Genomic DNA, 16,599 nt, shown 5'->3' with positions numbered 1-16,599 from the left:
GGAAACCAGACCTGAAGTCCTATCCTCTGATCTGAAAACCCAGGTCCTTAGTTCCAGATGGTAGGAGTAGATGGGCTCACTATTGGGGTTTTTCCTGCATAGAATTGGTTAAAAATACATTTCATTGCCAATGTGTTTAGCACTGCAACATGTGAGCAGATTTGAAGGCTCAGCCCTAGGAAGTATTATCCTGACATAAATTTGGGAGTATTGCAGAGTCTTTTGGTCTCAGGACTGATCCTTCTGGTGGCTTCACTCACTGCCGTTTGTTTATTTGAAATACTCAAAATCTCTCCACAACTGCTCAACATAGCTCACAGCATCTATTTAAGACCATTTCATTCAGCAAAGACAAACCTAAAGCTGAAAGCATTTTTTTTAAAAAAAAAACTTTAAAAAAACATACAGTTGTACCTTGGATCTCAAATGCCTTGCGACTCGAACGTTTTGGCTCCCAATTGCCGCAACTCCAGAAGTGAGTGTTCTGGTTTGCGAACGTTCTTTGGAAGCCGAACGTCCAATGCAGAGCCGGATTTAGGTTTGATGAGGCCCTAAGCTACTGAAGGTAATGAGGCCCTTTATATGTCCAGCTGTCCTTTGTCAACAACAAATTGCCACTGTGTTGAATATATGCTACATGGTAATTTATGGACCTCATAGGTATCTAAAGCCGTTTGCACATAACAAATAGGAGCCTGCACAACACAAAACACTCTTGCTGTATTTTGTTTTTTATCTTCTATTTTGGAAATGTACATCCAGGGGAGGCAGCCAACTTTTGGAGCAATATTTTATCCCCCCTGCTCTGTGAAGTCATCCTCTTAGAAGTACTTGAGCTTCCCGTTCCTGGTTCCTAGGAAATTGGGGGAAGTCAGCTGCAGGTTCTCCTCTCTGTTCTAAAAAGCAGGTGTCTTCCCCCAAAGGATCCTGGGAATTGTAGTTTGTTAGGGCTTCTGGGATTTGTAGGTCTGTGAGGAGGAGGAGGAGGAGGAGGAGAAAAATAAGAGTTTGGATTTGATATCCCGCCTTTCACTCCCTTTAAGGAGTCTCAAAGCGGCTAACATTCTCCTTTCCCTTCCTCCCCCACAACAAACACTCTGTGAGGTGAGTGAGGCTGAGAGACTTCAGAGAAGTGTGACTGGCCCAAGGTCACCCAGCAGCTGCATGTGGAGGAGCGGAGACGCGAATCCGGTTCACCAGATTATGAGTCCACCGCCCTTAAGCACTACACCACACTGGCCTCTCTGAGAGGGAATCTGCAATGCCCAGGATCATTTGGGGGACGTCATGTGCTTTAAATGCTCACTGGATGCACTTTAAATCAGAGGATCTTAGAATTGTCGAGTTGTGAGGGACCCCAAGGGTCATCTAGTCCAACCCCTGCAATGCAGGAATCTCAGCTCAAGAACCCATGGCAGATGGCCGTCCAAGCTCTGCTGAAAAACCTCCAAGGAAGGAAAGTCTTACCACCTTCCGAGGGATTTCCTCCCACTGTCAAACAGCTCTTGCTGTCAGAAAGTTCTTCGTGGAGTTGGAATCTCCTTTCTGGTCACTTGAAGCCATGGCTTCAGGTCCTGAGTGCCTCTGGAGCAGGAGAAAACAAGCTTCCTCCCTGTGACGCCCTTGAGATATTGACAGGGCTCTCATATCCATGTCCAGAGGGACAGGGAGCAAAACATCTCTCTCTCCCCTTTCCCCACCCCATGAAGAATGGCAAGGGGTCTGTGCATCCAGCAGGTAAGAAGGTGGAGTGTGGAGCCCAGCCAGGGGCTGGCAGTGGGCAGGATCCTTGCACTGCCAGGGGTTGGACTAGATGACCCTTGGCACCCCTTCCAACTCTGCCATGCTATGATTCTCTCAAGCAGCTGAAGGAACGGGCGGGGGAGCAAGATGCAGAAGAAGGGGAGGCACAACCACACACCCCAGCAGCCCCCCTGGCCTTACCCACGGTGGCCTCATCCCAGCACACTTTGACTCCCCTGGTTTTATTTTTCTTCATTCAGCTGCCGGACAACCCAGCAGCCTGGCCCCTGTTTGCCCACTGATGTCACAAAGTGCTGCTTTGCAAGCAAGCCTTATAGTGCCCTGCAAGGGGGATGCCTGTCAGATGACAGTGAGAGTTGGTAGAGAAAGATGGATTCTCAAGGTAGGAGGCCTAGAGGAGATGAGTGGCAATATTATTATGTGAGGTGATGCTATTACAATTTCAAAGGGAATGTCAAGCAGGGAGGGAGGGGGAAGAGAGAGAGTGGAATTCTGGTGGAGATGGAAGATGGAAGGAGGCTTGGAAAGAGTTTGAAGGGGGGGCAGGTGAGAGTCGGTTGAGAGCGGTTGGTTCTAGAAGAGAGCACGGGGGGGGGGGGCTGAAGCTGAGCTGGACTTAGAAGCAGCAGCAAAGCCGCCATTGCTCTCAGCATGTGGCCGTTCAGTGCCGAAAAAAGGGGGTCTCTCCCAACTTGGCGGCAAGAGGATTCTCTTAACTCAGGTGAGCCATGGAGCCAGGGCTTGGCTTGTACAGAAATAGTACCTTAGGTTAAGAACTTTGCTTCAGGATGAGGACAGAAATTGCGCGGCGGCAGCGGGAGGCCCCATTAGCTAAAGTGGTACCTCAGGTTAAGAACAGTTTCAGGTTAAGAACGGACCTCCAGAACAAATTAAGTTCTTAACCCGAGGTACCACTGCACTGCTAAAACCAGATGCCTCACCTCCCCCTCCAAGCTTCACAGAACTGGGCTATGCCTGATTATCGTCTCCCAAAGCAACTTGTTGTTGTTTAGTCGTTTAGTCGTGTCCGCCTCTTTGTGACCCCATGGATGCCAGGCACTCCTATCTTCCACTGTCTCCCGCGGTTTGGTCAAACTCATGTTGGTAGCTTTGAGAACACTGTCCCATCATCTTGTCCTCTGTCATCCCCTTCTCCTTGTGCCCTCCATCTTTCCCAGCACCAGGGTCTTTTCCAGGGAGTCTTCTCTTTTCATGGGGTGGCCAAAGTACTGGAGCCTCAGCTTCAGGATCTGTCCTTCCAGTGAGCACTCAGGGCCGATTTCCTTCAGAATGGAGAGGTTTGATCTTCTTGCAGTTCATGGGACTCTCAAGAGTCTCCTCCAGCACCATAATTCAAAAGCATCAATTCTTTGGCGATCAGCCTTCTTTATGGTCCAGCTCTCACTTCCATACATCACTACTGGGAAAACCATAGCTTTAACTATACGGATCTTTGTTGGCAAGGTGATGTCTCTGCTTTCTAAGATGCTGTCCAGGTTTGTCATTGCTTTTCTCTCAAGAAGCAGGCGTCTTTTAATTTCGTGACTGCTGTCACCATCTGCAGTGATCATGGAGCCCAAGAAAGTAAAATCTCTCACTACCTCCATTTCTTCCCCTTCTTGCATTTCCTTCTCATTGGAATGATTTTCATTTTTGTTTTCGTTCTCGGTCCACATGCGGCTTAAGCCTGCCTTGTAGAATTTTAAGCATAACTTTGCTAGCGTGTGAAATGAGTGCAATTGTGTGGTAGGGGCTGTGTTGGGGGCTGCAGTCCCATCTCGCCCCAGCCCCTCACCCCCCTCCTTCTAAGCCAGGGGTCAGGCGCCCAGGCAGGAGCAGGTTGGCAGCCTGTGGTGATGTGGGCATGCGCAGCCTGGCAGGGGTGCTTGTTCTGCCCCCCTAGAGAGTACAATGCCCTTCTTCCTTTGCAGGGCCGTGGTTTGGGGAACCAGCAGCAGCCCAGCGGTGCAGGGAAACCCAGCAAAATCCGGAGGTATGTTGTGACCTTGTGTGGCAGGGGAAGTGTTTCCCAGTGATCTTGGGGGTGGAGGAGGAAGGCCTGATTTAGAGATCCCTATAGTTTTATGAAGAGGGTTTCTCTGTGGTCCAAGCAGGGCCCTAGCTAGGGGGTGATGAGGTGGGCCCCCACCAGGGGCGCAGGTGAGGGGTGGGGCACAAAATTGGCTCATAAATATGTCTAAATATATAGATGATAATAATAAAAATTATCATCTATATATTTATCTGGTTCCAAATCCTCCGAACAATCTGACTAACAGAGCTTGTTTCTTCCTTAGGTGAGAGGCCTGCCAGAATGAGGGGGGAAAGGCTCCCACTTCAGGTAAGTGGAAATGCCAACCAAGTGCCCCATATTTTAGAAATGTTTCCTTCCCATGTCCCCCCTCCCTCATGCGCCAGACTGGTGCTTGCTGATTCCTCCGTTTTCTCTGCAGGAAGGGAGTCTTTTCCCAACGTCTACTTCATTCTGGTGAAATCCCTGGAGGGATGTGGCGAATGTGGTGAACGTCAGGTACTGGGACAGAAGGAAGGGGTCCTTGTGGAACTTCATTTGGGGGGGTCATCAAAAATGGGGCAGTAGTTTTTCATCTGCCCCAGCCCCTTCTCATCAGATGCTTCCTGCTTCCTCCACAGGACCACGGCTCCAGGGATGAGGCTCCAGCGCCTGCTCCCGGGACGAAGAACAACAGACCATCACGGCGGTTCCCGGCCCCTGATCCTCGCCTGCCTCACCATCCATCTGTTCCCCATGTGGGCCATACTTGGTGCAGAAGCAGCAGCCAAGGTTTCCCCCCATCAATAACACCTCAAGAGTTATTCCAGAGCCGGGGGAGACTTTGGCTGCTGCCTCTGTGCCAGGCCGATCGGGACGGAGCCCAGACGCCCACACGGAGGAGTTCAGGGTGGGGCAGCTTAGAAGATCAGGTAGGATGAAATGCCCCCTTCCCAGGTCCCCACCCTCCTGCACCAGACTGGGGCTCGCGTGGCTGGAAGCCAGGCGTCAGCTGATGTCTCCCTTTGTTTTGCAGCAAGGAGAAGGTTCAGCCTGGGAGCCGCCGCATCCTGGGAGGGACTGGAGCCGAGACAACGGCCTCTCGCCTCACAGGTAAGGGGAGAGGGGGATTTCATTGCTTTGCTGCTCTATGCTTTGCCACTCACGATTTGTGGGTTGGGGGGTGCGGGGAGCGGGCACGTCAGAATGTCACCCCCCTTCAGGATGGCACCTGGGGCAGCCCGCTCCCCTGCCCCCCATCGGGACGCCCCTGGCCACAAACAGGATTCGAGCCCAAGAGCCCTATGCTCACCTGGGACTTCCTGCAACGGCTTCTTGAAGCCCCGTCCCTGGTCGTTTGGTCTGTGACAGACCATTCACACATTCAGGGATTCCTTCTTTCTTGCAGGGTATGCACCACTGTGGCTGCTGCTGAAGCCCCCTCCCCACAAATAAAATATGTAAGAGGAAGAAGGGAGAATTTGCATGGAGCGGGGAGAACACCCTGCTCCGGACTTCCAGACCAACTCTCTGACTTAAAACCAAGGCGTTCCTACAAGAGCCAGTATAAAAATAACATGGAAGCAGTACAGAAATGGATAAGGCGGAGCTATAGCTGATAAGGGATGCAGCGCTCCAGGTTTGGGCAAAGGAGGACAGACCTGGGCTAAAATGAGTCTTCTTCTCCCACAGGCCACGTCATGTATGCATCTTTGGAAAGACTTTCTGAAGAAAGCAAGTAGTGCTGATAACTCTCTGTTTCTCCTATAGGAAATATTCCACCTGGAAACTTGGGTGAATTTATGAAAATATTTTTTTGAGGTTTTTTCCTTGGAAAATGTAGAACTAGACCACGAGTCAAACCAAAACCACATGTCTTGTATGAAGTCGATGTCTATATTAAAAGTGTTCTCTTGTGGCTGACAAAGAGTCCTGTCTAGGTTGTCACTGTGCATTTTGCAAAACTGATTTGTGGGCAGAAGCATCATGCCAGTATTTGAAATTAGCCAGGCGCATTTTGCACCTGCCTGTTGGCCACTGGTGATTATTTAATGGCCAAAGGCCTCGGCAAAGAAACATGTAATGATGGTGCCAAGGTGAGCCTCTGGGGAGACTCCCCCGAGCTGTCAAAATGAAGGGAGAAGGGAGGAAGACCGCCGGCAAAGCAGCACAGCTCGCCCCCTTATCCTGATGGCTTGGGGTAGACTTGGGAGTTGCGGGCGGGCGGTGCGCCAAATGTTGCCCCCTTCAGTGTGCGCGTGTGGCTGCACTCAAAGATGTGCTGCTGCTCATGAGGCAAGGAAGCCCCCCCCCATGGGCGGGGAGAGCCTGGCTTATTGCTGGGAAGGGGACGCGTCACAATGCAGCTCAACCCTGCTCTGTTCCACAGGCAGCGTTGAGTTGCATTTTGTCACCCCACTGTTTATCAGCTCCATCTGGTATGCAGGATGAGACCCTCCCTGCCCGTAGTGGTGCATGCCAAGGTGGTGTATGCTCTGGTTATCTCCTGCTTGGACTACTGCCATGCGCTCCATGTGGGGCTACCTTTGAAGGTGACCCGGAAACTGCAATTAATCCAGAATGTGGCAGCTAGACTTGTGATTGGGAGCAGCCGCCGAGACCATATAACACTGGTCCTGAAAGACCTACATTGGCTTCCAGGCTTCTGTCTCTACATAGAGCCTCCATCAGCGTGTCTGCTCTCTCTGAGCGGCTTAGTCATGCTGGCCACATGACCCAGAAGCTATACGCCGGCTCCCTCGGCCAATAAAGCGAGATGAGGGCCGCAACCCCAGAGTCGGCCACAACTGGACCTAATGGTCAGGGGTCCCTTTACCTTTACCTTAATAATAATAATACTATGGCGGGACCCGCCAGGCCTTCCTGCGACTACAATGGCCCCCCCAGGCCTACCTGTGGCTGTGGCAGGCCTTGTAGGGTAGGCCCCAGTGAGCCTCCCTGTGGCCCCCAAAGTTGGGCAGAACCCTGTGTGGGTGCATGAGCACAAATGCGGAGCCAATTGCGCAGCTGATAGGTAATTATAACCTACTGCCACCTGTGAGGATGTACAATGTGCAAGCTTATTTTAATTAAAATTATAATTAAAATTTTTAAAATTAAGATGTGCAATAGGAGCAGGCCTCTTCTTATGTTCTGAACTCCAATGCTCTGCCACATGGATTGTTTATGGCGAGTGCATGCCATGAAATGAGTGGCTATGGACCTGGCTGCCAGTAGGTGATCTCTGACCTCTTCCAATCCTCTGGTCCCATGACAGCTGGAATGCTCCAGCTGCCTGTGAAGGCTTCAGTGTTTGAATGCCTGACAGTTCTGGGAAAGATGAGGCTCCCATTAAGAACCAAGATGGATGCTGATAGCCTTTGCGCAGCCATTCCCCCTCTAAGCTCTGCTGAAGCAATAACCCACAGAGATGTATTTTATGGCTGGCACCAAAGATAGAAACCAGTCTTCTGTGTGGTTTGCTACAAGAGATAAACAATGGACTGGAGCTAAGCATCTGCGGGTGCCAGCCTGTATGTTTGCAGGCAAACCGTGAATCTTAAGTAGGAACAGCCTGATGTTTCAAAAGCCAAATCGCTAATTGGAAAATGTGGAAATGAGGAGGAGGCCAGGAAGCATTTTGCCTCCTGCTTAGCATTAAGAAACCACAAAAGTAAAACATGAATTGCAATTCTTTCTCTCTTACGAGTTCTGCAAACCTTCTTACAGATTCAGCTCTTGGAATAGGAGCAGGGAGGAGGAGGAGGAGGAAGAGGAAGAAGAAGAAAGGGAAGAAGGTTTGTATGCCTTCTCCTCTCCTCACCCCCTTGCCATGCTCCCAACTCTGCTTCAATGCACTGGTGCCTTTTGAAGGCTTGGGCAATCTTCACACACTCCGACTTTAGGACCTATCTACATCACAGCCAAATTGGCTTAATAGCCATTCTTGAAACCCTGGAAATTGTAGACCTGTGATGGGGAAGGAAAGTATCACTAACCAAATTCTCGGCATGCTGACCAAGCTCCAATCCTACAATTCTTTGAGGAAATAATACAATCTCCTTAAATTTACAAAGTAGGTACAAACTCAGCTTTGTGGGGTCCATAACCTATAATCAAATGTTACAGAGCCACCTCTCTCTCAAACAATGGCTAAACAGAAGAGCAAGCTTAAGTGATAGTTACAGAGGAGGGCTGGTTTCTTGACAACCACAGAATTTGTTTCAGAAACTGGTGCTTCTAGGAGAATTGAGATCTTCTGCAATAAGTGGTTATGACCTAGGTCACATCCACAGCATACATTTAGACCATAGGTGGGGAACTTTTTTCTTCCTCCACAGGCCAAATTTGACAGGTGAGTGAGGCCACACACCTGCCTGTCACCTGATGTCACTAATAATGTCAGGGGGTGGCGTGCTTTGAAGTCCTGGAGTCAGATTCTGGATTTCACCACAAGGGGAGGATGTACGGTAAGTCTGGTCGAAAAGGCCTCAGTCTGCTTCCAGCAAACTGGGACTTCCTGGAACAAGTTGCTCACTTGGACTTATCTGTGGCCCTACAACTTCTGACCCGCCTTGCCTTCTTTTCCATGGGACCCAGAATCGGCCAGGGAAGACAACAATGGCATTCTGCTGGCTGGCAAATTCCCATTTATATAGGTCTGTGGGCTGAATACTTCCCTAGGTTGTCTTGTAGGGATTCACCTTAACTGGCTGCTGCTCTGTTTTCATTGGAACATCATCTGCCTCTGAGACTCTGAGGGTCATGGGTCTGAGTCCCATGTTGGGCAAAAAGATTTCTGCATTGCAGGGGGTTGGACTAGATGACCATTGTGGTCCCTTCCAACTCTACAATTCTATGAATTTTTAAAATACATTTTCAATCTGATTACTCCAGTTTTCACAAGTCAGGGATGAGAACACATTTCAGCCTGAGGGATACACTTCTTTCTGAGCATCTTTCTGAGGGCCACGCGCCAGTGGTGTGAGGGGCCAGGGTCAAAAGCGAGTGGAGCAACAACAGACGTACAGTTCAGAAGGCTAGTTTCTATACATGCTCACACAAGGTTTAAAGCAGCACCATTTTACATTCAGGATGCTTTGCTGTGCCACGGAAGTGTAAATGAAGCATTGATCTAACAGACATTTAATCTGGTTTAATAACCTTTCATAATTCCCTCCCTTAACCTGATTAATTCTCATAAAATGTAAGGATAAAATATGGCTAGCACGTTTAGCACGTTCATTCCAAAGTATGAGTAATTAGGAGTAGAATCCAAATGTACAGACTAGCATGCAGAAAACTGGAATGCTCGGGTTGCGAATGTGATCCATGCAGGAAGCACATTTGCAACCTGCAGCGTCCGCAACCCGCAGCGCCATGTCTGAACACACGCGGGTTGTGATTCGGTGCTTCTGCACATGCACAAAGCACGATTTAGCGTTTCTGCGCATGTGCAAGCACCGAAACCAGGAAGTAACCCGTTCCGGTACTTCCGGGTTTGGTGCAATGCACAACCCGAAATCACACAACCCAAAGCGTTTGTAACCCGAGGTATGACTGTATCAGTTCCTGCTTTCCAGCCAATGAGGACAGCAACTGCAAATTATTATGGGATGCAAAGCTCACCTGGAACATTAGGGGTCAGTAGAAACTACATGGGAGACTGTGGGACTTTAGAATGGGTCAAATGAAGTCATCAATTTGTCTTGGGTCAGCCACTATCTTTCTGCCTTAATACTTTCCCAGGGTCAGTTTCTATAGCACTCCATCCATGTATGATGCTTGCAAAGGGTAATATTAGCAATATTACCAGAGAATGGCAGGATCCCCAAGGCCGTGCTCTATGGGGTGCTGGCTTCAGGCACTAAGTCCGTTGGCAGACTGACTCTGCGTTACAAAGATGTCTGCAAATGTGACATTAAAGCTGGCAACATCAATCCCACCATGTGGGAATCCCTTGCGGATGAACACAGTGCCTGGAGACTGAAAAGTTGTGCACCCCTAGTAGTGACCAGCGGAGGAATGACCACTGCAAGGAGCGAAGGGGGAAGAAACGCCATGGCACATCTGCAGCAGCACAACCAGATGCCTTCATTTGCCCCAGCTGCAACAAAACATATCTCTCTTGTATCAGTGTCTACAGCTACTGTGCAGGCGCTATGACCTTCTGACAGTTTGACTTCACCCTCCATTGTCTCCAAAGACAGATGGTTGCCAACCAGCATGGCTGCAATATTAGCAATCAGAATTTGATCTCTCTAGTTCTATGCACAGAGGGATGCCCCTTTGAAATGGGGGCGTTGAATTACCTTCTGATCCACTACAGAACTCCGAGGGTTCGGTTCAGTCTCATCTGGAACTCTTGCCCTTGAGAAACCCATCATTCCATTGCTGGGTAGTTGCCTAGTTAACAAATGCCAATTAGTGAACAGAGATGGGGTAGGGAAGGCAAGAAAGAAAGGAAAACTCAAAAGGAAAAATCCATATGCATTCTAAACAAAAATAAAATAAAGTTACTCAATAGGAACAAGTGTCTTGCCTTTCTTTCATTCCCTACAGCACAAAGCCCATCAAGAGTAAAATTCACATTTTACTATTAATTTTTTTATTGATTTATACAAATATTTGTATACCACTATTCATGGGTTTTTTTTAAATAAAAAAAATTCAAATATCTTCTCAGAGTAGACATACTGAAAGACATGGCTAACTTAGGTTGGATAAAACCACTAGCTTAAAAAATGCAATATGAATCGCCTCTGATCTTGGATGGTTGAGATGTGAAATCAGATATCGAGGGCTTCCTGAGTCCCATGGAGTCTGGAGTGGCTCTGCCTGCTTTCAAACAATCATGGCAATTTGGGCAGCGATCAATGGCAGTTAAACAGGATTTGCTCCAAAGATATACAGTCCTATCAACCAAAAGTAGCTTTCAAAAGGAACCGGAACAATGTTATTATCTTTTGTTTCTCTTGGTCCAGGGGTGGGAAACTGGATCCAGAAAGATGTGACTACTGACTTTTCAATCACCTGGCATCATAGGGCATCAGGTGATTAAGACTTTGGAAGGAAGAATTGGGAATGTACTCGAAGCTGCCTCTCAATTATTCCATGAACATTGGGAATGCAAAGGAAGAAACTTTACAGCTGTAGGCTTAAATTCAAGCTAGGGCTGCAAAGATTCCCACTGAAAGTGGGGCATTGGTTTCAGCATGAATTTAAACCCAGCACTGACTGTAAACACAGTCTTCTGCAGGAGGTCTCGAATGGAAACAGTCCCAATGAGGCTGGCATTCAGTGCCAAATTTAAAAGGCACCATAAGCAAGCTCTGCTTGCTAAAGTAGAACCATGAACATGCTTTAAGGTTCCAAATTGCTTCCCTTTGCATTTGTGGAGCAAGTGTGGGACAGGTGGGTTTGGCCAGAGGAAAAACAATACCGTGAGCCAAATGAGGACTCTTAGCAAGCTTATTCCAGCCCATAGGCTGGAGGTTTCCCATGCATGTATTAGCCCTATGCACCCAACAGGAAATGATCCCATGGTGGGGAAGCGGAATCTAGCATTTAACTTAAATGGCAAAAGACACAGGTGGTGTTATCAATTGGAGCTGACACGCATGCTCTCAAATCTCTGGCTGCAATATGTATGAACGTGGTCATAAAAGGATAAGTCCTTCCATGTTTGTTGCTGGGAAGTGTTTGTGTACCACGTGCCACAGACGGTGTCACTCATTCTTTCACCATTTAAGTTGTGAACAGGCTTTTTACTGGGAAGCACAAATATATGGATTGTTTCTTCCTAGGGCTTTCTAGTTTTTTGATGCAGCACACCGAGACCAACAGTCATGTGAAAATTGTGCTAGGAATGAGTGTTGGTGGTCAGTGTTGACAGATGGTATGTGAATAAAAGTCACATGGACCCTCCCGGTATGATATAACACCTTGTTTTTGCAGGAACACTAAACTGAAAGAACTAGAAGCCTTTAGACTGGAATAGGGCACACTGGAACTACAATACCCTGCAGAGATATGCCCCTGGTATGCCCCGCAGAGGACCTTAAGATCCACAAATGACAACATTTTGCAGGTCCCAGGTCGCAAGGTGGTTAGATTGGTCTCAACTAGGGCCAGGGCCTTTTCAGTACTGGCCCCGACTTGGTGGAATGCTCTGTCACAAGAGACTAGGGCCCTGTGGGACTTGACATCTTTCTGCAGGGCCTGCAAGACAGAGCTGTTCCGCCTGGCCTTTGGTTTAGACTCAGTCTGACCCTTATACCCTTACGGTTTTGATCTGTGGGCTACTTTTAAAATGAGGCTGCATTTTAAATTGCATTTTAACCTGTATTTTAAATTGGTCCCCCCCCCCATTATGTTTTTATTTTACTGGTGTTAGCTGCCCTGAGGCCGGCTCTGGCCGGGGAGTGCAGGGTATGAATAAATAAATAAATAAATAAATAAATAAATAAATAAATAAATATTACAACAAGTGCATCTAAACTACCCTCCTTAATTACCCAATTTTTATGGAAGTTTGTCGATTCTCCTAGTGCAATATGAGACTAACTCCAACCAACCATTATGGAGACAGTTCGTATCTTTTTTCCCCCAGGGGTATATAATAAATGAAATTAAAATTATAACTTCTGGTTGATAAATTAAATGTATTATTTGTCTATATAAAGGGTCTGGTCCCACCAGTGGATGAGTTAAGTATACATATTCTAACTCTAACTAGTATACATATTCTAACTCGATATTGCTCGAGTAGCAATATCCAATAACCTTAAAAAATCATGGGCACTTACTGTAAGTTGTAAACCCCGGGCTGAATATAAAGGGTGTTGGGGTTTGCTCATAAGGTAAAATTAAGAAACATGATCAGAATGAGGGAAGGCAGGCAACTTGATAATTTTTATAATTAAAAATGGATTTTAAAAAAATGCATAGGTAAAACAAGATGTAAGAAAATATCTGCCCATTTGTACTGCTGGAAACACAATATGAAATAGTATTTTTTAATGAAGTCTCTGACCTTTTGCTGGATTATGGAAGTGTGTTTGTGTTTATGTTTTTATACATACTGTACGCGTATAAACACCTGTGGGATGTTTCTTTACGCTTCATGCTTGCATTATGCTGTGATACAACAATGGGGGGAGATGGAAAATCTAACTAATCTTCAATTTATAATGCATGGACAGAGGAAAGAGTAGGAAAGCCAACCGTATCTGATTGCCATCGTTGTCATCGTCGTCACTGCTGCACACCTCATCACTGGAGGATGAATATTCTGATGATTTCTGAAGCAAGCTGCCACCATCTCTCCCCTTGCCAAAAAAGGGTGGACTCTGGAAAAAGAAGAAGAACTTGATTGATTGATTGCTTCTGTCCACACTGGAACTCACCTCATATGAGAAACCCAGTTTATTTTTTCTTTCAGGTTGTCCTAGAATAAGGGCGATCATTCCAGAATCATACTGCAACCTTCCTCAACCTGATGCCCTCTTAATTGGGCTACAATTCCCACCAGCATGAGCACCAAGTTGGAGAAGGCTGCCACAGTGGAACCAGATGCTTCTCAGGGAATAATCCACTCAGGAGGAAGTTTTAAGCCCAGGACAGAAAGCTCCACTGGATTAAGTAGGGTGTAATTCTGAGCAAAGTCACAGTGGCTCAAGCTACACACGATGGTGGTAGACCTATTAAAACTCAGCTTGTGCCAATCACGTATAAATAGCTTGTGCCTCCCCGGTTTTTAAACAAAATGAATGCACAGGTTAGGTGAGCCAAACCATTACTGTTCCCACTGCTTATCACCCCACTGCCTTCCCCACACCCCCATTGTTCCCCCCCCCCGACAGGTTCCCTTACAATACTAGAGGCCACCAAGGCAGGGGGAATAATATTTGGCTGCAGGGAGGTCAGCTATGGATGAAGAGCTTGGCACCTTTTTTGCTCAAAAAACATCAATACCTAGTTGCTCCAACCCTTGCTTTATAGGTGACTGGAGAAGATCCATATTTAAACAAATAGGTCTGTTGCTTCCATGTGTAAGGTAAAGGTAAAGGGACCCCTGACCATTAGGTCCAGTCGTGGCCGACTCTGGGGTTGCGGTGCTCATCTCGCTTTATTGGCCGAGGGAGCCGGCGTACAGCTTCCGGGTCATGTGGTCAGCATGACTAAGCCACTTCTGGCGAACCAGAGCAGCACACGGAAACGCCGTTTACCTTCCCGCCGGAGCGGTACCTATTTATCTACTTGCACTTTGATGTGCTTTCAAACTGCTAGGTTGGGAGGAGCAGGGACTGAGCAATGGGAGCTCACCCCGTCGCGGGGATTCAAACCACCGACCTTCTGATCGGCAAGTCCTAGGCTCTGTGGTTTAACCCACAGCGCCACCCGCATCCCCTTCCATGTGTAGGGTGACCCTAAATTAATATGGCACAATGGCAGAGAGCATGCTTTGCATTATCAAGTGCCTGGGTTCAATCCTTGGCATCTCCAGGAGGGTCTGGGAAACTCTAGCAAACTGGTGCCAATAATCATAGACACTACAGAGCTAACTTGGTGTAAGGCAGCTCCACACGTCCACATGATTGGCTTCCTCTAGAAGGGGAGAGTGGCTAATTCTTATCAAGATATTTATTTTAAGCACATAGCTCAAAGGTTCCCTTGTCTGCAATCCTCTTTGAAGATAATTTGTCACTGCAGCAATAAAAATAAAATCTAATTTGCTCTGCATGGTAGTCGAAGCCTCATGATCTAAATCTTGGAATATTCAAAACACCAACTGAGAGGCAAAAAACAAATGAAGTATGCTGCTTGCTTTTGATCTGTGTTACACACTTACACACACAACACACACACACACACACACACACTGCCCCATTGACTGATCTATTAAAAAGACAAAAAACCCATACAACCAATTAAGGGTGTGTTTTACTTTAAAGGGCAACAAACACAATCCTCAGAAGGAGATGAAGAAGAATTGCAATAGTTGAAAAACATGCTTACAGTAAAAATGAAACCTACTGAAATATGAAACTGATGAGATGCATTTCCAGGTTTCGTGTACGACTGGTGGTGGCTGTTTAGCCTGGATGACCCTGGATGTCCCAAAAAGAAAATTTCAGAGAGAGAGATATTAGTTCATCAGTCATACCAAACATGTAAATAAGAGGATCCAATCTCAAGGCATGCAAGGGAGGCCTGGCTCAGTGGCCACTGCTGCGTCTTGTGAGAGCTGAGTCTGTTGTTTGACTATGAACTGTGTGAAGAAGTGCTTCGTTTTGTCCCTTAACAGTCACTTTCATTGGGTGGCCCCAGGTTCTGGTATCACAAAAGTTCTTTCTCCATAACATAATTTCATACACCTTTATCATGTCCTCCCTTGCACATTTCCACCACCACCTCATACTAGAAAGAAATAGCAGGTTGCTGAAACTATATATAGAACTATATATTTAAAAAATCCCAAAGAAGAAAACCTGTATCAACAAACCAGAGGCGCTTAGCAAAATTATATTATGAATAGAATGGCCTTGCTATCATACCCTGTCCCACTGGGAATGGAAGTGCCTCACAATAATTGCTTGTGTGGACAGAGAAAAGTGTGACCTGTGGATTACCTGAAGCCGATCGCTTGTTCTGATGAGATGCCGACTCCCTTTGTCTGCTGCTGCTGGAGTTGCAGCAGCTGTTGTTGGTTTTCGTTGCGGGTCCCCCCAGGGATGGTTGCTGTGTGCTGTAGAGAACAAAGACCAGAAAAGTGTGTGTGTGGGGGGGGGGAGCAACAACAGACGATGAGAACTCCCACTGCACATTGTTCCAGGGTCTCAAAGCCACTTCTAAAAACAGCCCAACCAATGCTCACAATCTCCTTAGGCGGTAGCTATTATAATATCCAGGTGGAAACTTAGCATTCCTGGAATGGCATTCACGTTTAAAATATGCAACAATATTAGGGACACTTCCCTACTCCCCAGACATGGAAATAGGCCTCTTGGGACATGTAATGTTTGACTCAAATATTAGATGAGCTTCATGACCCCTCAATTCTTTTCTGGCTTGGATTGCAATCTGAGTTGGGGGGGGGGAGGTGAGGGAATCCACTTCTCTCTTCCACCTACCCAGTCCCTATCAAAATCCTCTCAACTCTTTCTGTCTTTATCAAGTGGTTTAGGGACACTGATGTTTTCTACCTCTCCCACTCCCACTGGCAGCTACCATTATTGGATCAGCAGCAGCACCTGTGCACAAGGGTGGAGCAATGTAGGAGGCTTATCCATGCATTTATTTATTTAAAGGATCACTGGGGAGTGATCAGATGGGATGGCCTCAGAAAGCAAAGCAGAATGCCAGTTATGCCATACTGTTCCCTGATTATCTGGGGGAAATGGCTCATAGATGGCATCTGCCTGCTACACCGCAATGAATTTGTACAGATATATATCAAAGTAAGTTTAAGGAGGAATCACCAAGGAGCTTACCTTGATGGGTAACTCTGGTGACCAAGATGATCTCTGGTATAAATTTTTGAGGTTGTCCTTTCTGGAACCTTAAGGATCAAAGAAAATATGCCTGTTCACTATTCTTATATACACACACGCATAAAACAGTGCATAGCCACCTGCCTATAGTCAGTATAGGCACAGAGTATTAAAAATGTAGCCCATCACAATCATTTTACTGATATTCAGAAAACCTAGTCCCCAAGACCCCAATGGAAAATATGTGAGCAATGTTTGGTTTTATTTAAAAGGGAAAAGGGGGGGAAAGCACAGGGACTTCTAGTGGGCAATGAGTAGGAATTCAAGGTT

At 47.0% G+C, this 16,599-nt stretch overlaps 2 protein-coding genes across 3 annotated transcripts in view; one reads left to right on the top strand and one right to left on the bottom strand.

The window, feature by feature from the left end:
• NRK (Nik related kinase) overlaps positions 1–16,599 on the bottom strand; it is a 122,653-nt gene that overhangs the window by 41,854 nt on the left and 64,200 nt on the right. For both annotated transcript variants that reach the window (XM_079962646.1, XM_079962647.1), the window contains exons 17-21: positions 16,270–16,337; positions 15,409–15,524; positions 14,813–14,886; positions 13,001–13,125; positions 10,087–10,180 (exon numbers count right to left, since the gene is read on the bottom strand). In XM_079962646.1, coding sequence (XP_079818772.1) covers positions 10,087–10,180; positions 13,001–13,125; positions 14,813–14,886; positions 15,409–15,524; positions 16,270–16,337 — 477 coding nt within the window. The remainder of the gene's footprint in view (positions 1–10,086; positions 10,181–13,000; positions 13,126–14,812; positions 14,887–15,408; positions 15,525–16,269; positions 16,338–16,599) is intronic.
• On the top strand, positions 1,960–5,704 carry LOC307208294 (uncharacterized protein). Its single transcript, XM_079962961.1, has 4 exons — positions 1,960–2,146; positions 4,417–4,707; positions 4,812–4,888; positions 5,546–5,704. Exons 1-4 carry the CDS (start codon positions 2,045–2,047, stop codon positions 5,571–5,573), a joined length of 498 nt encoding a protein of 165 aa, XP_079819087.1. The 5' UTR covers positions 1,960–2,044; the 3' UTR covers positions 5,574–5,704.

Source organism: Podarcis cretensis, assembly GCF_951804945.1.
Source record: "Podarcis cretensis genome assembly, chromosome: Z".
Classification (NCBI taxonomy): Eukaryota; Metazoa; Chordata; class Lepidosauria; order Squamata; family Lacertidae; genus Podarcis; species Podarcis cretensis.
The sequence above is the reverse complement of the archived record's forward strand: the minus strand, read 5'-3'. Positions and strand labels throughout refer to the sequence as shown.

What these genes read in the sequence shown, in the direction of transcription:
- LOC307208294 (XM_079962961.1), top strand. Translation starts at nt 2,045, where the DNA reads ATGTCACAAAGTGCTGCTTTGCAAGCAAGCCTTATAGTGCCCTGCAAG. An exon ending in GAGAAAGATGGATTCTCAAG is followed by an intron (nt 2,147 to 4,416) that starts GTAGGAGGCCTA and finishes CTTCCTCCACAG; the next exon opens with GACCACGGCTCCAGGGATGA. An exon ending in AACGGCCTCTCGCCTCACAG is followed by an intron (nt 4,889 to 5,545) that starts GTAAGGGGAGAG and finishes TTTCTCCTATAG; the next exon opens with GAAATATTCCACCTGGAAAC.